We start from the raw sequence: 26612 nt of genomic DNA on the forward strand, positions 1-26612 counted from the left end.
GCGCGCACTGATGGATCCTATTTCTGTAACAGTTGATGGCGGCCTTGGCAGCTGTTGGGCCTCCCAACCCGCGCATGGATCCAGAATGCTGCAGCGTGCTGCATGGCTTGGTCGAAGCAGTGGAGGTCCTGTGCAAATGTACAGATTACCAGCACGAAGCCCGCACCACGTTAATGGAGAACGCAGACCGTGTCAGCAACAGGGGTCGCATCATCTGTATAACTAACGCCAAAAGGTAACTTTCTGCGTATTGCCTACAATGATTCTTTATCAATCGTTTGAGCAAATATTGTCATTTTAATTCCATTCTGTTTGAGCTATTAAATTGCTAAGTTGAGCTGAATTGAATTAAAATGATTGCTTTTCATTTTGTGTGCTGTTTGTCAATTGTATCATCATAAAATGCATTATGAATGCATACAAAATATTACTTGCCTTCCTCAAATGGAATAACTGCTTGCCGTAGTCACTTATGAGCTACATTTAGGGGGTGGTTCTTCATACTGTAGTCTGTTACATAGTCATTTTAACATTTGTACTTTAACTGTGTTTAATGGTGTGTTAGATGCAATTGTGGGCTAGTTTCATTGATGGTTGGCCTATTTTATGTGTGAGAATGCAGTTCTTTGGAACATATCATCATAATATTTTAAAAAACTTTATTAATGACGTGAATATTAATTCAGATGGCAAATGTATGTCACAATTAGAATCGGATGTGACGTGATCTGGGTACAAGACTCTTCTTCAAACCGTTGGACATTCTAGACTTTTGTTCTGACTCTCCCTTCTTGCACAGGCAGTGCTTTGTCAGTATGGGCACCATTCACCTGGCATCGAGTAAAATTCACCTAATGAGGCCCCGTGAGATTTAATGTCTGTTCAGCATATTTTGATTCTTGACACGGTGTAAGGATCCAATATTCCACAGTTGCTCCAGACTTGTTTATTCCAGTGCACTTGTAGGCAGGCTCCAACCCTCCATCCTCTGCACTTCAGCTCATTGCAAGACTCTGCTGTCCATGTATGATCCTACATCAAGCTCCGTTCACCCATCTGCCCTCTGCTTGCTAACCTACGTTGGTGCCTGGTCCCCCGATGCCTCAAATTTAAAATTCTTATGCCTAGCGTTCAAATCCCGCTATGGTCTTGCTTCTCACCATCTCTAACCTCATTTAGCCCCAACACAGCCACACCTCCCCCTAACTCTGACCCTCGCCTCTTACATGATAACGTGAGCAGGAGTGGGTCATTTGGCTCCTCTGGCCTGCTCCGCCATTCAATAAGATCATGGCTGATCTGATCTTGGCCTCAACTCCACTTCCCTGCCTGCTCCCCATAACCTTTGGCTCTCTTATCGTTCAAAAATTTGTCTATCTCCACCTTAAATATATTCAATGACCCAGCCTCCACAGCTCTCTGGGGCAGAAAATTCCAAAGATTTACGACCCTCAGAGAAGAAATTCCTCCTCATCTCCGTTTTAAATGGGAGTTTGTTTTTAAATTTAATAAATTAAACACAACATACCCTTATTCTGAAATTATTCCCCCTAGTTCTAGATTTCCCCATGAGGGGAAACATCCTCTGCATCCCCACCTTGTGCATCCCCATGTCCTCCATCTCCTTCAAGACCCTCCTTAGAGCCCTCTCTGACCACGCTTTTAATATCTCCTTTTACACGGCGCCCTCTTTTGGACTGTGCCTGTGTGAAACGCCTTGGGACATTTTTCTTTGCTAAAGGCACTGCATAAATGCAAACTGCTATCAACGTCATTTTGAGGGATGCAGGACTGACCTGTAACTGATGCTATTAAAGAGACAACTCTGTTGATCAAAACCTGAACATCTTTGGATCAGTGTTCAATAATGTAATAATAAAATAGCTTTTACCATGGTATTGTTTCTTGTACCTGGAATGTATTGCTGATAATGGACCAGACTCTGATGATTGATGAGGCTGCTTTAAGCTTTTAGTTAGTGATTTTTACATTAGCATTCCCACATTCTAACAGTGACTACACTCCAAGAGTATTCCATTGGCTGTAAAGCGCCATGAGACGTCCGGTGGTTGTGAAAAGCGCTATATTAATCTAAGTCTTTTAGCAATCTCTCTCTACTGTGAACTAGGTACTGCTTTTGCCAAGTTTGTTCTGATTCACTTCTATTTCTCTTTGTTTATAATGCGGCTTGCAGTGACAGCCATGTGCGAATGTTAGAAGACTGCGTCCAAGAGACAATCCATGAACACAACAAGTTAGCAGCTAGTTCTGATAAGTAAGTTTCAATTTAGCGAATGTACTTTTTTAAAACTTTATTCATATCTATCCGTTGTGTTTAAAAAATGGTTCTTTGAGTGTTGCGCCACTTTTGATTGGTATCATGGGCCAATTGTCCCACCTTGAATGACATGAGAACAGTTTCAGTGACCACTTTTCTTACTTGGCTGCTTAAAAGTATTCCCAAGCTTGTCAGAAGGTGGACTGAGAGAACAGAAAAATATTCTATTGCAATGCAAGGTCTACTTAAAGATCTTCATCCTACTTAACTACTTAGCATGGAATATTTTCTGTTGAAGTGAAAGGACTTGTTTTTAAAACGTTTAATTCTTATTTATCAAAGCTGAAGAACAAATATGCCAGACGGCTTCTTATTATCTCAGTGAGATGTTGGACAACCTACCAGCTTACAGTGACTAGATTTGAAATGCTTGAAGCTATCATTAAGGAAGAAATAGCGGGACATCTAGATAGGAATAGTGCAATCAAGCAGACGCAACATGGATTCATGAAGGGGAAATCATGTTTAACTAATTTACTGGAATTCTTTGAGGATATAACGAGCATGGTGGATAGAGGTGTACCGATGGATGTGGTGTATTTAGATTTCCAAAAGGCCTTCGATAAGGTGCCACACAAAAGGTTACTGCAGAAGATAAAGGTACGCGGAGTCAGAGGAAATGTATTAGCATGGATCGAGAATTGGCTGGCTAACAGAAAGCAGAGAGTCGGGATAAATGGGTCCTTTTCGGGTTGGAAATCGGTGGTTAGTGGTGTGCCACAGGGATCGGTGCTGGGACCACAACTGTTTACAATATACATAGATGATCTGGAAGAGGGGACAGAGTGTAGTGTAACAACATTTGCAGATGACACTAAGATTAGTGGGAAAATGGGTTGTGTAGAGGACAGAGAGAGGCTGCAAAGAGATTTAGATAGGTTAAGCGAATGGGCTAAGGTTTGGCAGATGGAATACAATGTTGGAAAATGTGAGGTCATCCACCTTGGGGGGGGAAAAAAAAACAGTAAAAGGGAATATTATTTGAATGGGGAGAAATTACAACATGCTGTGGTGCAGAGGGACCTGGGGGTCCTTGTGCATGAAACTCTTTGAGTCTACCTGCAAAACATAAAACATTTATCCGTGCCACCCGACCTGGATGACACACCAGACATTTACAAGGCCCCCTTTTTTTTTTTTTTTTGGGGCGCTAACATCAAATTTTTTCCAGTGCCCCCTATAAAAGGGGAGGAGGACACTAAAAGCACCGGCAATTAAAACAAATTAAACTTTAAAACGCAAAATCAAATTAAAATTTGGTTGCCGGGCGTGATGATGCACTCCAGTCCCTCCGGTGCCCACCTCTCGTCCTTGTGCATGAAACTCTTTTGAGTTTATCTGTGAAAACATAAAACATTAAACGGTGCCACCCGACCTGGGTGACACTCCAGACATTTACAAGGCCCTTTTTTTTTTTTTCCCCCTTTTTTGTGTTTTTTTTTTGTGTTTTTTTTTGGCACTAAAATCACAATTTTTCCCCAGTGCCCCCTATAAAAGGGAAGGGGGACACTAAAAGCACCGGCAATTAAAACAAATTAAACTTAAAAACGTAAAATCAAATTAAAATTTGGTTGCCGGGCGTGATGATGCACTCCAGTCCCTCCGGTGCCCACCTCTCGTCCTTGTGCATGAATCCCAAAAAGTTAGTTTGCAGGTGCAGCAGGTAATCAGGAAGGCGAATGGAATGTTGGCCTTCATTGCGAGAGGGATGGAGTACAAAAGCAGGGAGGTCCTGCTGCAACTGTACAGGGTATTGGTGAGGCCGCACCTGGAGTACTGCGTGCAGTTTTGGTCACCTTACTTAAGGAAGGAAGGATATATTAGCTTTGGACGGGGTACAGAGACGATTAACTAGGCTGATTCCGCAGATGAGGGGGTTACCTTATGATGACAGATTGAGTAGACTGGGTCTTTACTCGTTGGAGTTCAGAAGGATGAGGGTTGATCTTATAGAAACATTTAAAATAATGAAAGGGATAGACAAGATAGAGGCAGAGAGGTTGTTTTCACTGGTCAGGAAGACTAGAACTAGTCACAGCCTCAAAATACGGGGGAACCAATTTAAAACCGAGTTGCGAAGGAATTTCTTCTCCCAGAGGGTTGTGAATCTGTGGAATTCTCTGCCCAAGGAAGCAGTTGAGGCTAGCTCATTGAATATATTCAAATCACAGATAGATAGATTTTTAACCAATAAGGGAATTAAGGGTTATGGGGAGCGGGTGGGTAAGTGGAGCTGAGTCCACAGCCAGATCAGCCATGATCTTTTTGAATGGCGGAGCAGGCTCGAGGGGCTAGATGGCCTATTCCTGTTCCTAATTCTTATGTTCTTATGTAAAATGAGACAAGTATGGCATTTTCTTTAAACAGCAGATGGTTTGCTAAATGTCTGTTGTTTCCTTTCAGCTTGATGCAAATCCAACATTGTGAACTGGTCTTAATTCACACCTACACAGTGGGTGAAGACAGCCTGGTTTCAGATCGTCCAAAGAAAGATGTGAGTTCTATTTTCTGTAGATTTGGAACACAACACACCATTGCAATTTAACGTAATTTTAAACTCTGGACTGATGGGACATGAGTTGTACAAATCGTCACTTCTGCATTGCTGTGAAGCATTGCAAAGGGACTCGTACATTAATGATACACAAAGGACAGTATAAGTCACTTCTGCATTGGACTGTAAAATGTAGCAGTGTGAGACCAGCTTGGGGGAAGGTGTTTCAGGCCACTTGAGCGTGGTGGTTTCGGGTGGGGTGGAGAGTATATGTTGTGATACACGGGGTATCGCAATTGTGTGGGACAGGCTCGATAGACCAGATGGTCTTTACCTGTCCGTCATTGTTCGTATGACACTGCATGGAAAAAAAGTGGCCCGTCACATTCTTGTCAAAGTAAAGCAGAGTTTTGTTTCAATGTTCTGAGAAAGCAGGAGCTCCTGTTCACAAAATGGTTTAAGTCGTCTAGCTGGGAGTGCGTGTGCGTAAGCAGGTTCGCACAGACCTCTGACCTGGTTGCTGGATTGTGATTCACAGTGTGTGACAAAACTCAGCCATTCCTGGCTGTGAACGGCACTCAGTGGCCGCCCATCTCAGTCCGCCGGCGTAATGGAACGGCAGTCTGAATCTTACTCCTCGAAAGGAGGAACTGATAACCTGAAAGCGGCTTAAAATTAAAGGAGCTGAAATTGGGAGTCCTTAACTAGTTGTTTGCTCTTGTTCAACATGCAGCAGTATAACGCCAAACAAGTTCAGTCTGTGCATTTGCAAATCTGTTTTATTCACATGATTTGTGCAAACACTAAATGACTCTGAAATTGAGCTTTGCAACATTCTTTGTTTCGTATTACCTGATCTTGCATTTTTGTTGGAAATAAAAAATAAGGGGGGGCCAAGAGAGGGTATGAGAATAGAATGACAGCCAACGTAAAAGATAATCCAAAAGTCGTCTATAGGCACATAAATAGTAAGAGGAGGGGTGGGGCCGATTAGGGACCAAAATGGAGATCTACGCATCGCGGCAGAGGGTATGGCTGAGGTACTAAATGATTACTTTGCATCTGTCTTCACCAAGGAAGAAGACGTAGTGAAGGTGAGGTAGAGGAAATACTGGATGGGATAAAAATCAATAAAGACGAGGTACTCGAAAGGTTAGCTGTACTTAAAGTAGATAAGTCACCAGGACTGGATGAGATGCATCCTAGGGCACTGAGGGAAGTGAAGGAAGAAATTGTGGAAAAACTGGCCGTAATCTTCCAATCCTCCCTAGAAACAGGGGTAGTACCAGAGGACCGGAGAATTGCAAATGTTACACCCTTGTTCAAAAAAAGGTATAACGATAAACCCAGAAACTATAGATTAACCTTGGTAGTAGGGAAGCTTTTAGAAACAATAATCAGCGACAAAATTAAGTCACTTGGATAAGTGTGGATTAATTAAGGAAAGTCAGCATGGATTTGTTAAAGGCAAATTCTGTTTAACCAACTTGATCGAGTTTTTTGATGAGGTAACAGAGGGTTGTTTAGGGCAATGCCACATAATAGCAAAGTTGAAGCCCATGGAATAAAAAGACAGTGGCAGCATGGATATGAAACTGGCTCAGTGACAGGAAACAGAGTAGTGGGGAACGGTTGTTTTTCGGACTGGAGGAAGGTAAACAGTGGTGTTCCCCAGAGTCGGTACTAGGATCACTGCTTTTCTTCATATATATTAATGACTTGGATGTGGGTGTATAGGGTACAATTCCAAAATTTGCAGATGACGCAAAACTTGGAAGTATAGTGATCGACTTCAAGAGGACATACACAGGCTGGTGGAATGGGCGGACACGTGGCAGATGAAATTTAACGCAGAAAAGTGCGAAGTGATATATTTTGGTCGAAAGAATAAGGAGAGTAAATATAAACTAAAGGGTTCAAGCCTAAAGGAGTGCAGGAACAGACACCTTGGGGTATATGTGCACAAATCGTTGAAGGTGACCAGTCAGGTTGAGAAAGCAATTAAAAAGACTTATGGGATCCTAGGCTTCATGAATAGAGCTATAGAGTACAAAAGCGTGGATATTATGGTGAACTTGAATACTGCAGAATTGTATCTAATTCTGGGCACCGCACTTTAGGAAGGATGTGAAGGCCTTAGAGAGGGAGCAGATAAGATTTACGAGAATGATTCCAGGGATGAGGGACTTCAGTTACGTGGATAGACTGGAGAAGCTGGGGTTGTTCTCCTTGGAGCAAAGAAGATTGGGAGAAGATTTGATAGAGCTGTTCAAAATCATGAGGGGTCTGGACAGCGTAGATAGGGAATCTGTTCCCATTGGCGGAAGGGTCGAGAACTAGAGGAAACAGATTTAAGGTGATTGGCAGAGGAACCAAAGGCTACATAAGAAAAAATGTTTTTACACAGCGAGTGGTTAGGATCTGGAATTCACGGCCTGAGAGGGTGGTGGAGGCAGACTCAATCACAACTTTCAAAAGTGAGTTGGATAAGTACCTGAAGGAAAATAATTTGCAAGGTTATGGGGAAAGGGCGGGGGAGTGGGAGTGGGGCTGAGGTGCTCTTGCAGAGAGCCGCCACGGGCTCGACGGGCTGAATGGCTACCTTCCTTGCTGTAACCATTCTATGGGCCCAAGTTTCGGCCTCAGTTGCTCCTGATTTTGCAACTGGTGTAGAACGGAGTATCTTAGAAATTCAAATTCTCGGCATTTAGTTTGCTCCAGTTCTAGTCAGTTGAACAGTTTCACTTTGGAACAGAATTTTTTTTTCAAAAGGGGGCGTGTCCGGCCACTTACGCCTGTTTTCAAAGTTTCGGCAGTGAAAACTTACTCCAAACTAACTTAGAATGGAGTAAGTGAAGATTTTTGTACGCTCGAAAAAACCTTGTCTACACTTTCGAAAATCAGGCGTAGGGAATGGGGGGAGGGGGTGCTTAAAGGGAAGTTTACAAACATTAAACACTTCAGTTTTACAAATAAAGAGCCATCATCAATAATAAATGATAAAAACATCAATAAACCAACCAATAAATCAATCAAAAAAAATTAATAAATATATTTTTTTAAATCAATAAATAAAACATTTTCTACTTACCGACTGCAACACCGGAAGCCCTCCAACAGCGTGCTGGGATGCCACCCCCCCTCCCCCCCCACCCCAGTGTGTCTCTGTCTGTCTGTCTGTGTCTCTCGCTCTCTGTCTGTCAGTGTCTGTGTTTCTGACAGCGAGGGGGGGGAGGGATGGGGAGAAGGGGAAGGGGAAGGGAGAAGGGGAAAGGAAAGGAGAAGGGGGGTGCAGGGGGAGGCTGGCCGGGCCGGGCTGAAGACTTCGGGCAGGGCCCGTCCCCAGCACCAGATTCACAGGTAGGTGGCGTTGGGTCGGGTCGGGGTCGGGTGGGGGGGGGGGAGGAGGGCGATCGGGTTGGTTCGGGTCGGGGGGGGGAGGGAGGGGAGAGGGAGGGAGGTCAGGTCGGGGGGCGGGTGGGGAGGGAGGGAGGGAGAGAGGGAGAGGGAGAGGGAGGTCGGGTGGGGGGGGTGGGGTGGGGAGCGCGGGTCGGGTCATGTCCGGGGGCGGGCGGGGGAAGCGGGAGTCTGTGTCGGGGTCGGGTCCGGGGGGGGGGGAAAAGAGGGAGGTCGGTTCGGGTCGGGGAGAGGGAGGTCAGGTCAGGTGGGGGGGGTGGGTGAGCGCGGGTCACGTCCAGTCCGGGGGGGTCGGGTCCGGTGTGGGCGGGGGGGGGGGGGGGCGGGGGAGCAGGAGTCGAGTCGGGATGGAGGAAGCAGGAGCTGGGCATGGGAGGCAGTCTTATGCACGCAGCCCCAGTGAGGCCATTCAGCCAGGGCTAGGGGCTGCGTGCTTCGGGTCCCTCCCACACAGTTTTGGGCACCTGGAGCTACTGCACATGTGCGCCCACTGTAGCGCGCATGTGCAGAGGTCCCGGCACTGTTTTCAACGCAGGGACCTAGCTCCGCCCCCCACAGCTCGTGCTGCGCCGCGCCCGACTCAAGAGGACCAGCAGGGAGGCGGAGAATCTAAGTTTTTTTTTAAGCGCATTTTGTGGCGCGAAAAACGGGCATCCAGGTTTGGGCCCTATGATTCTAATAGACACATTAAAAATGACAATACTAAAATTTCCTGTTCTTTTTGATAAAATACACTGGTTTGGGCAAATACATTTTTCAGTGGTAAAGCGGTTCCCATTGAATTTCTATCATTTTGTGTGAATTGGTTCCCAAAATGAGACTCATTTGAACAAAAACCTCTCTTCCACCCCCTGCCCTTCACTTGTCACAAAAAATGCACTTATAGGGCCCAAGTTTCCACATGATTTGCGCCTGATTTTTAGGAGCAACTGGTGGAGAACGGACTATCTTAGAAATCGCAATTCTCCACATTTTTTTTTCTGCAGTTCTCGTCAGGTAGAACAGTTCTACTTTGGAACAGAATTTTTTCTTCAAAAGGGGGCGTGTCCGGCCACTGACGCCTGATTTGAAAGTTTCCACAGTGAAAACGTACTCCAAACTAAGCTAGAATGGAGCAAGTGAAGATTTTTGTAGAACTGAAAAAACCTGTTCTACACATTAAAAAATCAGGCGCAGGTTACAAATTAGGTGTCCAGAATGAGGTAGGGGGAAGGGAAGTCATTAAATTCTACAATAAATCCTTATTTATACTTCTACAAATAGTATACAAATAAATCCAACCGGAATAAACATTTATAAGCAAAGAAAAGATTAAATAAACCATCTTCCTACCTGTGTGAAAGTGCTTCAGCCACGGAGAATTCTGCAGTCAGCCTGAGGCGCCCGTTCTTCCCGCGGGGAGGGGGAGGAGGAGGAGGCGCCCGTTCTTCCCGCGGGGGGGGGAGGCGCCCGTTCTTCCCGCGGGGGAGGAGACAGTGAGAAGGCTGCAAGTGCTGATGTGCTGATGGCAATGTGCTTTTATTAAAAAAGTGTTCAAAAATTAAGCAGCGAAAAGAACTACAAAAATGGCCAAGTGCCAATGTTTTTTTCACTGCGCATGCGCGAACGCTTAAACAGGCACGCGCAGCGTTGCCGGCTGGAAAAAAACTAATTTAAATAGTACCCGCGCCCCTCCCACTTACAAAATCGGTGCGAGTGTAGGCTCCGCCCCCCTGGGCGCCGCGCCAGGCAGACAAGGAGCTGCAGAACGCTCCAGAATCGCGATTTTTTTTTTTTAGGCGCCGTTTTAGGCGTGAAAAACGGGTGCCTAGCTCGGAGGGTCGCCCTTTTTTCTATCGTGTGGAAACTTGGGCCCTATGAGTCTTGCAGCACGGAAGAAGGCCATTCGTCCCTGTGCCAATGTAGCATTCAAGATGTGGTCGTACCACAGAACTGCACTTGCAGCAAGATGGTTTCCCTGGAGAACTGGAACTACTTTTTCTGCCAAGTTTGAGGTGTTTATGGGAGTGCTTTAAAAATAATGGTGGTGATTTTAATTTTGGGTGATATTGAACTGGCCATTATACACCTCCTGATGTTCCCTTCTATGAAATAAAATTCCAGCGTGATGTGTAATGAATGACTAATTTGATAGTTTAAAACCTAAGCCCTAGGCTCTGGAATTCCCTCCATAAACCTCTCCACCTCTTTCAACTTGAGATGCTCCTTAAACCCTACCTCTTCGACCAAGCTTTTGGTCGCTTGTCCTAATAGCTCATCCTTTGGCTCAGTGTCACTTTGTGTCTGACCACGCTCCTGTGAATCGCTTTGGGACGTTTTACTATGTTAAAGGCGCTAAATAAATGCAAGTTGTTATAAAATTACTCCCAATTAAACTTCCAGCCTAAAATACTTTTTTTTTTAAAAACGTTCGATGTTTAGTACAAATTATCTATGTTGTGCCTTAAATGAAAAAGTGGTGTATATACCAAATGTGTGTTTTGTAGTAACCATGTTAATTTAGCACTAATATAACATTGGTGTCTAATGAAACATGTCATCGTCCCGTGTCCATGTTGTTTCCCACAGATCTCTTTGGTTCTAACGAGCGAAGTGCACAGTGTCCGTGCAGGAAGGCAGCTGCCTGCAAAACTCACCACGCTTGTCCAGCAGCACTTTGACCTTGCCTGCACTACTATTACTAACATACCCATGAAGGTGGGTCTAATCCCTCAAATGAGTTTTTTTTTAAGTAGAGTGCAGCATCTAATTGTTTTTTATTTCTTATTTTCAGTTTGTGAAAATTAACATTTTTCAAAGTAATTTTCAAATTATTTTCTCTCCACATCATATTTCTGTTTGCTAGCCCACATTCAGTGTCAGTGAACAGGTTAGTAAATTTGAAATTTGAATTTAAAATAGAACATACGATCACGAAAACTGATCAGTCGGTTATATTGCATGTAACACATGGCGGTGTGCAATATAATCTTTTTTTTTTTGTTTTAATAGTTTTCCGTTTCAATTTTGCAGTCACTCTCAAACTGTCTGCTCTTGTAGTAACATTACCTTATGACCCTTTGTATGATACTGTCATAAATATTGCTCCCTTACATCCGTATTGTTCTTTCCATTGTATGTGTTTTAATGTATCTGCCCTGTATAGTATTTGTGTGGCATGCAATGATAATGTACCTGCTGCAATTTGTGTATTGTTGGAACGCTTTCTACACACTGATTGGAAAAAAGTGCTTTACGGAAATGTTTTTAAAATAAGCGTAAAATATTTATACATTGTGTTTTTCAAAGTAGTATTTTACCAGTGAAAATTAGCTTTTATACGGTTCAAGGGTTTTTAACTGTACTATTCTGAGTACAATGAGATTGTAGTGAAGGTTTTACTGCATCATGTTGTGCCGGTACTCCCAGATTCGGTTGAATTGTGCCGTCGAGCTAACTGGTGCAATGTTGCCACAAGGTGGCACAGTAATCTAATCAAAATACGTCGTTTTAAGAGTGGTAAAGGGAAACTAGAATTGATGATCTGCACATCACCATCATGCTGTCCTAAAAGGAAGGGTCAAGTTAATGAATAACACAGATTAATGCATTTAAAAGTAAATTTGAAATCTTGATAAATATTTCTATGCTACATAAACTGTCAGAATTCAAGAGCTTGATGCAGTTTTTTTAAGTTTGCAAATGATACGAAGGGGCCGAAATTGCCCCTTTGCGCAGGGCCAGTTAATGCCGGCGATAAGGGGACACTGAAGACTTTTCATCTCCAGAATTACCCCCGGGGTTCAGCGGGTGAGAAGGAGTTTGCGCTGTGCCCTGGTAACTTAATCGCCGTGCGCGCCAACCCCTTTGCGCCCCATGGGGTAAATTTTCCCAGTGCGAGAAGCTGCGGTGGCGGTCGCCATCTTTTTGTGTCGGCCGACTTTTCAGTCGGCCCAACAATGGCGACCGCTGGCTCGGCCGACACCCTCCCAGCGGGCGGCACTGAAGGTGCTGCTTCGATTGCAGCAGCGATGCGGTGATATGACGCGCCCCGATAAGCTGACCTCATCAGCGCCGTGGTGCTGTGAGTAGCATGCCACCAGAACACATGGTTACTGTCCCCACTATTTTTTCTCCAAAAGAGAGCAAATCCTCACTGGCTTTGGCGCTGGTGCAAAACGAATCGCTAAGCGCGGGGCAATTTCGGCCCCTAAATGTCCTGATGAGGCTGCTGTGGTGCTGCAGAAAGATCTGGGCGTAATTTGCAAGTATGCAAAAATATGGCAGATGAAATTCAGTGCAGATAAGTGCAGGGGATTGCACATTGACACATTTATTTAAATGAATGGTGTTGAGCTAACGAGGAGAGGAGTGAGAGAGACCTGGGAATGACGGTGGGCAGTAGAGTTAGCTTTGTTGTTCTACAATGACTGAGTATACTAACAAAGCCAAGCAATGCTGCCGCATCTGAGTCTGGAGTCTGAAGCAGTCATTCTGAAACCGCGCGGTGCGTTGGAAGGACACGTTGTGGGGTCTGTGTTCAGCTTTGATCACTGACCATCTAGGTCCACAGGTATGGTGCGGAAAACGACTATGAGGCAAATCCTTAGTGTCAGGTGGAGGTTACAGTGTTGGTACTAATCCAGGGAACTTCAGTTCAAATCCCGCCATGACAATTTAAGAATTTAATTCAGTTTTAAAAATCTGGATATTAAAAGCCGATATCGGTAAAACGCGAGTGTGAAGCTGTTGGATTGTTGTAAAGACCCAACATCAGTGTCCTTCAGGGATGGAAACACGCTGTCTTTACCCGATCTGGCCTATATATGATTCCAGTCCCACACCAACGTGGTTAACTCTTGACTGCCCTCTGAAGTGGCTTAACATGTCACTCCGTTGTATCAACCTGCGACCAGCACGGACTGTTGAAGATGGCGGCCCATCACCATGTTCTCCGAGCAACTAGAGAGGGGCAATAAATGCCAGCCTTCCCAGCGACACCCAGGAAAAACAAGTTACAAATAGTAAAAGTTAATCGGGAGCAGTATTAAAGTTAAACCACAAGTGCAGGATAAAGGCACAGATACTCCTGGGTAAAAGGGAAGTTCAGAACTGGTGTCGGGAATCACTTCAGCCGAGTGATTCATGCCTGGAATGGCCTTCTGGATAAAGTACAGGAGGAAGAAACTCTGGAGCCATTTTAAAGGCAGGTGCTAAATTGGGGATTCATTAGGTTTCTGTAGAAAAATAAACTGGATGGACCAAATGGGCTCCTCCATCAATACTTGTGTCAATCCTGCAACAATATAGAACCACAGTAATGGAGATTGAGAACTAATATTGTGAGAAACAAAACTAGAAATTATTTTCAAATCTTAATGGCTATGTTATCACTTGTACACAAACCAGATCAAGTCCAGTGCTCTGTGGGGGGGAAATTAAAACTTAAATTGTTTTAGCCTTTGTATGTACATTATGCGTTGGATGGCTGTCCATCATATAATGTCTCCTTTTCAAAGTCCTGACAATCTTTCAGCTGAGGAACGATAGTTGATTCTGCAGCAAAATTATAGAACGTGCATATTGAAAGTTGCAAAGTGCTTTAGCAATTTTAAACTCTTGCATCATCTAATACCCCAAATATCAATTTGGCATTTATATTAACATAACACAGTGAAATTTTACTCCAGTACTGTTCTTGAAAATCCCCTGTGAGCCATCTGAATTTTGCAGTGGCATATAAAACTAACGTGTTGGTGGTCTTGCGGCTAAAGATGAGGAACATATTATTTATACCTATTCACATACTGAGCTAACACAAGATGCTGCTGTTCAGGCTTGTTGTGCATGGTCTACAGGGCTGTAGTAATACCCGTCCTCCTTTATGGCTCAGAGACGTGGACCATGACAGTAGACACCTCAAGTCGCTGGAGAAATACCACCAGCGATGTCTCCACAAGATCCTGCAAATCCCCTGGGAGGACAGACGCACAAACATTAACGTCCTCGTCCAGGCCAACATCCCCAGCATTGAAGCACTGACCACACTTGATCAGCTCCGCTGGGCAGGCCACATAGTTTGCATGCCAGACACGAGACTCCCAAAGCAAGCGCTCTACTCTGAACTCGTCCACGGCAAATGAGCCAAAGGCGGGCAGAGGAAACTTTACAAGGACACCCTCAAAGCCTCCCTGATAAAGTGCAACATCCCCACTGACACCTGGGAGTCCCTGACCAAAGACCGCCCTAAGTGGAGGAAGTGCATTCAGGAGGGCGCTGGGTCACCGAGAGCATGCAGAAATCAAGCACAGGCAGCGGAAGGAGCGTGCGGCAAACCAGGCTCCCTGCCCACCCTTTTCCTCAACGACGATTTGTCCCACCTGTGACAGAGACTATGAGTCTCGTATTGGACGTACAGCCACCTAAGAACTCATGCTAAGAGTGGAAGCAACTCATCCTCGATTCTGAGGGACTGCCTATGATGATGATGATGATGAAGTGCATAATTGAGTTCAAGGGTTCAATGGTACTAAATGTGGTGTGCACTGACATGGTGGGAGGAAAAGCAATGTGTGAGGAGGACACAAAAAATCTGCAAAAGGACATAGACAGGCTAAGTAAGTGGGCAAAAATTTGGCACATGGAGTATAATGTTGGAAAGTGTGAGGTCATGCACTTTGGCAGAAAAAAAATCAAAGAGCAAGTTATTATTTAAATGGATAAAGATTACAAAGTGCCGCAGTAAAGCAGGACCTGGGGGTACTTGTGCATGAAACACAAAAGGTTAGTATGCAGGTACAGCAAGTAATCAGGAAGGCCAATGGAATCTTGGCCTTTATTGCAAAGGGGATGGAGTATAAAAACACGGAAGTCTTGCTACAGTTGTACAGGGTATTGGTGAGGCCACACCTGGAATACTGCGTGCAGTTTTGGTTTCCATATTTGCGAAAGGATATACTTGCTTTGGAGGCAGTTCATAGAAGGTTCACAAGGTTGGTTCCGGAGATGAGGGGGTTGACTTATGAGGAAAGGTTGAGTAGGTTGGGCCTCTACTCATTGGAATTCAGAAGATTGAGAGGTGATCTTATTGAAATGTATAAGATTATGAGGGGGCTTGACAAGGATGCAGAAAGGTGTTTCCACTGATAGGGAAGACTAGAACTAGAGGGCATAATCTTAGAATAAGGGGCTGCCCATTTAAAACTGAGATGAGGAGAAACTTCTTCTCTGAGGGTTGTGGATTTGTGGAATTCGATGCCTCAGAGACCTGTGGAAGCTGGGACATTGAATAAATTTAAGACAGAAATAGACAGTTTCTTAAATGATAAGGGGTTATGGAGAGCTGGCAGGAAAGTGGAGCTGAGTCCATGATCAGATCAGCCATGATCGTATTAAATGGCAGAGCAGGCTCAAGGGGCCATATGGCTTACTCCTGCTCCTATTTCTTATATTGTTATGGTGCTACTGCAGAGCCATGTGCTGTCATGTGTTTTGCAAGTAAACTAGACCCCAAAATCAGTCTTAATATATAGGTAAGTCTTCGGGTGATCATAGAACGGATTTTAAAAAACTTTTTTTCTTGCTGAGCTTAAAAGTAATGCTTTTAACAACGACAAAACTGGACCAAATCAGTTTTCCCAAAAGATAGAAGCAAGTCAAACAGGAATTGCAACCCTGGTCGGTTTATGGCAGCTTAGGATATAATGCTTGTTCATCGACTACAAACAAATCCATATTGCGATTACATTCTGACTGTCCTTCATTTAAAGGAAGAACAACATGCAAACACTTCTGCAAATTATGATGTGGAGCTTCTCCATCAAAAAGAGGCTCATACTGAACTACTAAGAAGTGGTAAGTCACAGTTTAGACTCCGTTTAGTCAAAATTCGTCATAAATGTCATCAAATTTTATAAAATTGCCGAGTGCTAGGAATAAAAAAGCAGATTAACCCTCCCCTTTCAGTATTCATTCCTCTGGCTCTAAAAGCAGTTTTTAGCCATTTTTCTTTTGCTAACTGGGGACTGAATTCCAATGCTCTCCCGACTAGCCTCCCACCTTGCACACTCTGTAAACTTGAACTGATCCAAAAGAAGTGGGGGATGTACAAGAGGCCTGAGTCAGAGAAACGCAGAGTTTTGAGGGTTGTAGGGCTGCAGGAAGATAGAGATAGGGAGGGCGGGACCATGGAGGGATTTGAACACAAGGATGAGAATTTTAAAATTGAGGTGTTGTTGGACCGTGAACCAATGTAGGTCAGTGAGCACAGGGGTGATGCGTGAACTGGACTTTGTGCGAGTTAGGATACAGGCAGCAGAGTTTTAGATAAGCTAAAGTTTACAGAGACGTTAAACCGGGGCCTCATCTGCCCTCTCAGGTGGGCTTAACAGATCCCATGTGACTATTCAAAGAGCAGGGGAATTCTTGCAGAGTTCTGGTCAATATTTATCCCTCAACCAACATCACTAAAACGGTTAATCTGGTCATTATTACATTGCTGTTTGTGGGAGCTTGCTGTGTGTAAATTGGCTGCCGTGTTGTTACATTACAACAGTGACTACACTCCAAAAGTATTTCACTGGCAGTAAAGTGCCTTGGGACATCCTGAGGTTGTGATTGGTGCCATGTAATTATCAGTTCTTAATTCACACAATATTTTCTGCAATATATATAGTGGGCTAGATTTTCGTTTCTGCTCAATGGCGGCGGGGCGGTAAAGTTTGCGCCTGGGAACAGTTTGCGCCTCAGTCAACAAAATTCATCAGCTGGGCCCTGAGTATGGGGTGGAGCGCTAAGGGAGGCGTGTGTGTAACACCTCCCTTAGGGCTAGATTTTTGCCAACTTTGCGACTGGATTTTCGCTGCGATTTGACCCTCCACGGCGAAAACCCGGTCGGCAAGATCTTCGGGCATCTTTTGCCGGCGGCGTTTCCACGTACCGCCGGGAAGAGGTGCGCCCACGTGCAACGCCGCAAATTGCGTTACCGTCGTACCTTTGGCACTCTCCGCCATGCTCAGAATACCGACGGGTCAAACCTGTCGGTGCAGCCCTGTCAGCAGCAATAAGTATGAAGACCTGCAAAAAAAAAGGTAAGTTAAAGGTTTTATTAATTATTTTTCAGCAATTTAGTAAGTAAGGGTTTTGTGAATTTTTTTTTTGCAATTTCTCCCCGCCCCCCCCCCCTCCCCACCAAGGCCTCTCTTGCAGAACTACCGGCCCCGGACTAAGTTGCCGAAACTCGCAGTTTATACCACGAATCCTCATGCAATGCCGACTTTACCAATGGCGCAGACGTAAAGGCTGAAATTTAGGCCTAAAAACGCATCAAAAATGGTAATTTTGGCGTAAAACTTCGTGGACAACTGAAAATCTAGCCTTTAGAGCGCTAGGCTGGCTGAGCAAGTGAAAATCCCCAGCTAAACAGCCGGCCTGGGGGGAGCTTTTTAAAAAAAAATACCAACCAAAAACATTCCCAATAAATAATTCACACCACGACAACATAAATCGCAAAAAAAAAACAATCACACTTACCTGAGGTGGACATTTACTGACCTCACTGCGGCCGCGACAGCTCGGACCGCCCGCTTTCACAGGCGGTACCAACAGGGGGCGCTCTATGTGGCGCTACGGATCGGACGGCAGCCAAAAATCGAGTCAGTGTCACGATCAGGGTTGTTGCACACCGGCTCGCCTCTACCGGGTGGTAATGCTCCGCGTCCCGTCGAAACCGGCCCCGAAAACCCCGGCGTGGTGCTGTTAGCTGGCCGCCCGGAAGTGCTTACTGCCGCCATTGCCGCCCCTCCGGGGCACTAACTGGGACAGCGGAAGACCGAAAATCCAGCCTTAGTCTGTTTTATACAATGGTTTCATGGAATATATGTGATTGCATACACAGTAGCTTCATAAAACATGGATGTACTTTCTTGAGAACCCATTTAAAAAAAAAAAACATCAGTATGCAGCCACAAAATAAAGTATCTAAGGTTATTAACATTGTGAAATATAGAGTGTGTCATCTGTGCTATTATTTTGGTCGTGACTGACAGTTCTTTTTTGTTTTTTTCACAGAAGGGAGGAACATGACACCGATAACATGTATGCCAAATTTTATTATCATTGAATTAGTAGATGTTGGTAAAATTATACAGATATTAACTTTTCTATTGTGTTAGCCAGCTCATCGAGCAACTGCTATAGGGTGGGATAAGAACATATGGCCACTGGAATAAGAAGACATCTGAAAAATTACAAAATTCTGATTCTGCTGCACCTAACTTTTTATAGAACAAAAAAAGAAACATCCAGCTTTTGTGTGTTCTTTATTCCTTTCTTTCCAAGCTTCCTCCTTTAGACAGAAGACGTGATATTCGCAATTCCATCCTTTCCTTCAACTACTGTCTGTCCCACCTGTGACAGAGACTGTAATTCCCGTATTGGACTGTACATCATCATCATCATCATAGGCAGTCCCTCGGAATCGAGGAAGACTTGCTTCCACTCTAAATATGGAGTTCTCAGGTGACTGAACAGTCCAATACGAGAGCCACAGTCTCTGTCACAGGTGGGACAGACAGTTGTTGACGGAAAGGATGGGTGGGGCAGGTTTGCTGCAAGCTCTTTCCGCTGCCTGCGCTTGATTTCTGCATGCTCTCGTCGATGAGACTCGAGGTGCTCAGCGCCATCCCAGATACACTTCCTGCACTTGGAGCGATCTTTGGCCAGGGACTCCCAGGTGTCGGTGGGGATGTTGCACTTTATCAGGGAGGCTTTGAGGGTGTCCTTGTAACGTTTCCTCTGCCCACCTTTGGCTCGTTTGCCATGACTGAATTCCGAGTAGAGTGCTTGCTTTGGGAGTCTCATGTCTGACATGCGGACAATGTGGCCTGCCCAGCGGAGCTGATCAAGTGTGGTCAGTGCTTCAATGCTGGTGATGTTGGCCTGGACGAGGATGTTGGGGTATCTGTCCTCCCAGGGGATTTGTAGGATCTTGCAGAGACATCGTTGGTGGTATTTCTCCAGTGACTTGAGGTGTCTACTGTACATGGTCCATGTCTCTGAGCCATACAGGAGGGCAGGTATTACTACAGCCCTGCAGACCATGAGCTTTGTGGCAGATTTGAGGGCCTGGTCTTCCAACACTCTTTTCCTCAGGTGGCCGAAGGCTGCGCTGGCTCACTGGGGTGGGTATTGAATATCCTCATCAATGTCTGTTTTTGTTGATAAAAGGCTCCCGAGGTATGGGAAATTGTCCACGTTGTCGAGGGCCGCGCCATGGATCTTGATGACTGGGGGACAGTGCTGTGCGGCGAGGACCTTTGTCTTATGGATGTTTAGCGTAAGGCTCATGCTTTCTTACGTCTCTGTAAATATGTCGACTATGTCCTGGAGTTCAGCCTCTGAATGTGTGCAGGCGTCATCCGTGTACTGTAGCTCAACAACAGAGGTTGGGGTGGTGTTGGACCTGGCCCGGAGGCGGCGAAAGTTGAACAGCTTCCTACTGGTTCTGTAGTTTAGTTTAGTTCTGTTGTGTATCTGTAAAGCATGCACTCCCATGTTCCGCCACCAGGGAGTGCATCCCCTGAAGTCCCAAGGGATCCCAGCATCCTTTGGGAGCACTGTATATAAGCCGGCCCCTAAGGCCTGTTCCTCACTCTGGAGTGTCTTATGAAAGACTGAGGTCACTGTTACTTTAACCTCCCTATGTGCAGCCTCATCTGTGTTAGGAACACAATAAGTTCCACTCCAGCGGGGAGCTTGTTGACTATGAGGTGGAGCATGGCAGCGAGGAAGATTGAAAAGAGTGTTGGGGCGATGACGCAGCCCTGTTTGACCCCGGTCCGGACGTGGATTGGGTCTGTAATGGATCTGTTGATAAGGATCGTGGCCTGCATGTTATTGTGGAGCAGGCGGAGGATGTTGACGAACCTTTGGCAGCATCCGAAACGGAGGAGGACACTTCATAGACCCTGGCGGTTGACAGTGTCAAAGGCCTTTGTAAGGTCAAAGAGGGCCATGTATAAGGGCTGGTGTTGCTCCCTGCATTTTTCCTGCAGCTGTCGAGCTGCAAAGATCCTGTCCGTTGTGCCCCGTAGGGGACGAAATCCGCATTGTGGTGCCAGAAGATGGCCGCCGGGGTGGCAGCTCCCTAGGGAGCTCCCCTGCTGAACAACTATCATCATCTGCTGTCCGACAACTTGCACCCCAGCTTCCCCCCTCTCACTGTCTAAACCTCCCTAGACCCTACTAGGGGGTCTTGGACACTTAATCGGACTGGACAGTCACCTGAGAACTCACTTTTAGAGTGGAAGCAAGTCTCCTCGATTTCGAGGGACTGCCAATGATGATGATGGGTTGCAGTCAAAGCCACTCGGAGGTGAACTTTCTGCCCTCCTTGAGCATTTCTCATTATAACTGCTCAACCATCAGTGGCCGTGCCTTCAACTGCTTGGGGTCCCAATCTCTGGAACTCCCTGCCTAAACCTCTCCGCTTCTCTACCTCCTTTAAGACGCTCCTTAAAAGTTACCTCTTTGACCAAGCTTTTGGTCATCATCTTATGTGGCTCGGTGTCACATTTATCTGTTTTGTCTCATAATACTGCTGTGAAGCGCCTTGGGACATTTAACTACGTTATATAAATAAAAGTTGTTGATGGGCACCGATAATTTGCCAACCTGTTGAGATGGGGATCCGACTGTGAACTCACTCAGTCTAGTTCTCCAACAGACCTAAGCAAAACTTTTCCCATCTAAATACGTTTGAACTTGGGCATACAACAGTAGAAGGCTAGGTGTAGAGTCTCGTGTCTGGCATGTGAACTATGTGGCCTGTCCAACAAATCTGATCAAGTGTGGTCAGTGCTTCGATGCTGGTACTCTGAACTCCTTCACGGCAAACAAGCCAAAGGTGGGCAGTGGAAATGTTACAAGGACACCCTCAAAGCCTCCCTGATAAAGTGCAACATCCCCACTGACCCTTGCCAAAGACCGGGAGGGCGCTGAGCACCTCGAGTCTCATCGCCGAGAGCATGCAGAAATCAAGCGCAGGCAGCGGAAGGAACACGCGGCAAACCTGTCCCACTCACCCCTTCCCTCAATGACTGTGTCCCACCTGTGACAGGGACTGTGGTTCTTGTATTGGACTGTACAGCCACCTAAGAACTCATGTTAAGAGTGGAAGCAAGTCTTCTTTGATTCCGAGGGACTGTCTATGATGATGATGAGGTGTAGAGTGAGCAGGACCGCTGTTCCAAAGTGAAACCTTTGTGATTTAAGTTTAGAGGATCAATCATTAAGTTGTTCAAAACACTTTTTTTAAGCTGACTGTGTGACACCATTTGTTTTTTACTCACTGGGCTACAAACGTCTTGCCACCAATGCAGCCATTTAGCTGTCCATTGGAGGCTCAATGCAGTGGTATGGTAATGTGGCTTTTCTGAGTTGTCTCCCAATATCTCCCTCTGTTGGACACCTTTTAGTGGCAGTGTGGTGGACTCAGAAATCAGTGGAGTGGTGCAGGAATTTAAGATCCTCCATTCGGTTGTTGAGTATTTGTTCTGTGCACAATTTCAGTAAAGTTAAATTAAGAATTAGGAGCAGGAGTAGGCCAGGTGGCCCCTCGAGCCTACTCCGCCATTTGATAAGATCCTGGCTGATCTTCGACCTCAACTCCGCTTTCCCCTCCCGCCGATCCCGAGTGTTGCTGATCATTTTGAAGAAATTTCAAATTTTAAATCAGCATATTTTGTAATTAGTTTTGAGTTTGGTGGATTACAATTTTAAGTTGCTCCCTAGTTGTACTTTTCAATGACCGTTCCATCAGATAAGAACATAACCTAATAAGAGCAGGAGTAGGTCATTTGGCTCTTCGAGACTGCTCTGCCATTCAACAAGATCACATGGCGGATCATCTACCTCAATTCCACTGTCCTGCACTATCCCCATCCCCATATCCCTTAATTCCCTTAGTTCCCAAAAATTTATCGACCTCTGTCTTGAACATAATCAATGACTGAGCATCCACAGCTCTCTAGGATAGACAAATTCCAAAGATTCACAACACTTTGGGCCCAAGTTTCCATATGATTTGCGCCTGATTTTTAGGAGCAACTGGTGGAGAACGGACTATCTTAGAAATCGCAATTCTCCACATTTTTTTTTCTGCAGTTCTAGTGAGGTAGAACAGTTCTACTTTGGAACAGAATTTTTTCTTCAAAAGGGGGCGTGTCCGGCCACTGACGCCTGATTTCAAAGTTTCCACAGTGAAAACGTACTTCAAACTAAAGTAGAATGGAGCAAGTGAAGATTTTTGTAGAACTGAAAAAACCTGTTCTACACATTAAAAAAATCAGGCGCAGGTTACAAATTAGGCGTCCAGAACGAGGTGGGGGGAAGGGAAGTCATTAAATTCTACAATCAATCCTTATTTATACTTCTACAAATATTATACAAATAAATCCAACCTGAATAAACATTTATAAGCAAAGAAAAGATTAAATAAACCATCTTCCTACCTGTGTGAAAGTGCTTCAGCCATCGTTTGTTCCCGCGGGGGGTGGGGAAGGAAACCGCCGTTTGTTGCCGCGGAGGGGAGGGAGGGGAAGGAGACAGCGGTTTATTGCCGCCGTGGAGGGAAGGGAGGGGGAGGAAACTGCTGTTTGTTGCCGTGGAGGGGAGGGAGGGGGAGGAAACCACCGTTTGTTGCCGTGGAGGGGAGGGAGGGGGAGGAAACCGCCGTTTATTGCCGTGGAGGATGGGGAGGGGAAGGAGACAGTGAGAAGGGTAGCCTCCGTGCTGATGTGCTGATGGCAATATGCTTTTATTAAAAAATGTTCAAAAATTAAACAGCTACAAAGAACTACAAAAATGGCCGAGTGCCAATGTTTCCTTCACACTGCGCGTGCGCGAACGCTTCAACGCGCATGCGCAGCGTTGCCGGCAGGAAAAAAACTAATTTGAATAGTACCCGCCCCCTCCCACTTACAAAATCGGCGCGAGTGTAGGCTCCGCCCCCCTGGGCGCCGCGCCAAACCGACCAGGAGCTGCAAAGCACTCGAGAATAGCGTGGTTTTTTTCTGGCGCCGTTCTAGGCGCGAAAAATGGGCGCCCAGCTCGGAGGGGCGCCCGTTTTTTATCCTGTGGAAACTTGGCCCCTTTGAGTGAAGAAATTCCCCCTCATCTCAGTCCTTATACCCCTTATTCTGAGACTGTGACCCCGTGTTCTAGATTCCCCAGCCAGGGGAAACCTTTTCTCAGCATTAACCCTGTCAAGCCCCTTAAGAATTTTATATGTTTCAATTCGATCACCTCTCATTCTTCTAAACTCTAGGGAATATAGGCCTAGTCTACTCAATGTCTCCTCATAAAGCAATCCCCTCATCCCAAGACCCAGCCTAATGAACCTTCGCTGCACTCCCTCCAAGGCAAGTATGTCTTTCCTTAGGTAGGGAGACCAGAACTGTACACAGTACTCCAGGTGTGGCCTCACCAACGCCCTGTATAATTGTAGTAAGACTTCTTTATTCTTAAACTCTAATCTCTTTGTAACAAAAGCTAACATACCATTTGCTTTCCTAATTGCTTGCTGTACCTGCATGTTAACTTTCTGTGATTCATGTACAAGGACACCCAGGTCCCTCTGAATGCAAATATTTCCCAGTCTCTCACCATTCAAACAATATTCTGCTTTTTTGTTATTTCTACCAAAGTGGATAACTTCACCCTTCCTACATTGTATTCCATTTGCCATGTTCTTGCCCACTCAGTCAACCTGTCTATATCTCTCTGCAGCCTCTTTGTGACCTCCTCACAGCTTACTTTCGCACCTAACTTTGTATCATCAACAAACTTGGATACGGTACACTCGGTCCCTTCATCTAAGTCATTAATATAGATTGTGAATAGCTGAGACCAAAGTACTGATCCTTGCAGTACCCTGCTAGTTACAGCCTGCCAACCTGAAAAAGTCCAGTTTATTCCTACTCTGTTTTCTGTCCATAAACCAATCCTCAATCCTGCTCATTTATTATCCCCAATCACATGAGTCCTAATTTTGTGTATTAACCTCTTGTGTGGCACCTTATCAAATGCTTTTTGAAAATCCAATACACTGCATCCAACTGGTTCCCTCTTATCTATCCTACTTGTTACATCTTCAAAAAACTCAAAAGATTTGTCAAAAGCACAATCTCCCTTTCATAAAACCATGTTGACTCTGCCGAATCATATTACGATTTTCTAAGTGCCCAAATATAGATTCTAGCATTTTGCCGACTACTGATGTCTGGCCAGTTGACCTATAGTTCCCCCTTTTTTCTATTCCTCCTTTCTTAAATAGCAGGGTTATGTTTGCTGCTATGATTGTGTTATTGCTTGATTGTACCTTTTCCGTAATGGCACGCAATTTTGAACACATTAAAGTATGAAATCCAGTTGAAATGCAATCATCTGCACTTGCATTGAAATCTCACCATTCAGTGGCAGCACTCTCATCTGAGTCAGGCGGTTATTGGATCGTGCTGCATTGTCAGAGTTGCTGCCTTTCAGATCAGATGTTAAAACTAAGGCCCTATCTGCCTGTTCAAATGAATGCAAAAGATCCCATGGCTGGTATGAAGAAGAGTAAGGGAGTTCTCCCATAGGCCAATAGTTATCCCTCAATCAGCACTACCAAAACCAGTCGCATGGTCATTTATCTCATTGCTCTTTGTGGGACCTTTCCTTCCTCCCTCCTTCCCTTCGGCTGTGGTAAATACGAAGTTAATGACTAATCGCAGTAGCAAGGTGGTTTCCACTGTGACACAGAATCACATTTTATCCATTTTGAGAAAGATAACTGGGGCTGAAATTTAATATTGAATATATTTAAGTGCACTCGTATATTTAAATTTTAAGAATCTGTTGAACAGAAGCCTCAAGTGATGCAGGAATGTTAACATATTGTACAAAGCTCATGTTATTTCAAGCATTTGTCGCCATGGTTCTAATAATACACAAACACGTGATTCAGACATGCCGAAATCCTCCATAACTTGCCACCTACATTACAGAAAATGGCTCCATCATTCCCAGTTAGTATGTAAATATTCTGATCACATTTGTAAGTTGAATTTGGATTTCCAATGCCTGCACTGAAACTGTTGCAGCATACTAGATTGATTGCTTGAATTCCTCTTCCTAGTAGAAGAAAATTTTAATATCGCTTCTTCTAACATTTGTAGGTGACCACTTCAAAGGAAAGAAAGGTAACTGGTAGTGTAACTTAGTGTTTCATTTAACAGGTTTAGAATTTCTTCCAAAATGATTGCTGGAGGGTATTGAATGGTATGGCTCAAGTTTAATACTGACGAGGAGTGCCCCTGAAAGTTATTTATCCTGTGAGTCAATGATGTATATATCAAAATGTTGGTTAAAATTTCTGTTGCAGCTGTGTGCAGTACAGTACATGAATCAATATAAATATATATATAAATCAACCTTGAACAATCTATTTAATTAATTTTGACCATTTGGGTACCTTACTTCACAACAGATGTCTAGGCCATGGAGAGGGTGCAGCAGAGTTTCATGGAGATGATACCAGAGATGAACTCCTTTCATTATGAGGAGAGACTAAAGAAAATGGGGCTCTTTTCATTAGAACAGAGAAGGTTGAGAGAAGTGTTCCAAACTATCAGCTATCTTAATAATAAACAAAATCAGGAGAAAACCTCTTTCCTCTGGTGGCGTGCCAGTAATTAGAAGGCATAAAATGAAGGGCATCATCAGAAGAACAAAGGGAGAGGCTAGGAGATAGTTATTTACACAGCGGGTCGTGTTAGGACATTGGAAACCAAATTCATCATCACTTTTAAAATGGAAATGGATAAGTATTTGAAAAATAAAAACTTAAAGTACGGGGAAAGGGCAGGGGAATTGGTTTAAATTAAATCTTTCCGCGAACCGGCACAGGCACGATGGGTCGATTTGCCTCTTTCTGTGCTCTTACATTCTGTGACTTAATGTAACCACCATCACCAGAATGCCATCGATTTTAAAGTACGGTATTTTATGTTCTTGCGAGGATTTTATTTGGAAGTTGCAGGTTAAGATTGATGATGAATTGTGTCAGAAATGCAAAACTCCTCGTAGAAAGGAATGGTTGGTACTCCTACTCACTCCCAATGACTTGGCTGAGTTTCATCAGCTCTCACCTCGTTCACTAGATGGAGTGCCATGTGTCAGCAGAAGGGCAAAACCTGGTTATGTTCACTAATCACAGAGCAGTGTTGATGGGAGCCATAGAGAAAGCTGTGGAACACATGCACTGTTCTCCTGGCTGAAGTTGTGACTATTATGTGCCAAAACACTTAATTTAAACTATGTCTGAAATTGGGTCTGTCTGATAAT

The 26612-nt window shown here is 44.7% G+C and overlaps 1 protein-coding gene across 3 annotated transcripts in view; it reads left to right on the forward strand.

The window, feature by feature from the left end:
- Window positions 1-26612, forward strand: part of ints13 (integrator complex subunit 13) — an 85735-nt gene that overhangs the window by 13589 nt on the left and 45534 nt on the right. The window contains exons 4-10 of one of the 3 annotated variants that reach the window (XM_070897663.1): window positions 33-235; window positions 2195-2275; window positions 4742-4832; window positions 10818-10946; window positions 15998-16082; window positions 18297-18323; window positions 25445-25468. In XM_070897663.1, the coding sequence (XP_070753764.1) occupies window positions 33-235; window positions 2195-2275; window positions 4742-4832; window positions 10818-10946; window positions 15998-16082; window positions 18297-18323; window positions 25445-25468 (640 nt within the window). The remainder of the gene's footprint in view (window positions 1-32; window positions 236-2194; window positions 2276-4741; window positions 4833-10817; window positions 10947-15997; window positions 16083-18296; window positions 18324-25444; window positions 25469-26612) is intronic. The other 2 variants (XM_070897665.1, XM_070897664.1) reach the window with 2 other exon arrangements.

Source organism: Pristiophorus japonicus, chromosome 13, assembly GCF_044704955.1.
Source record: "Pristiophorus japonicus isolate sPriJap1 chromosome 13, sPriJap1.hap1, whole genome shotgun sequence".
NCBI lineage: Eukaryota > Metazoa > Chordata > Chondrichthyes > Pristiophoridae > Pristiophorus > Pristiophorus japonicus.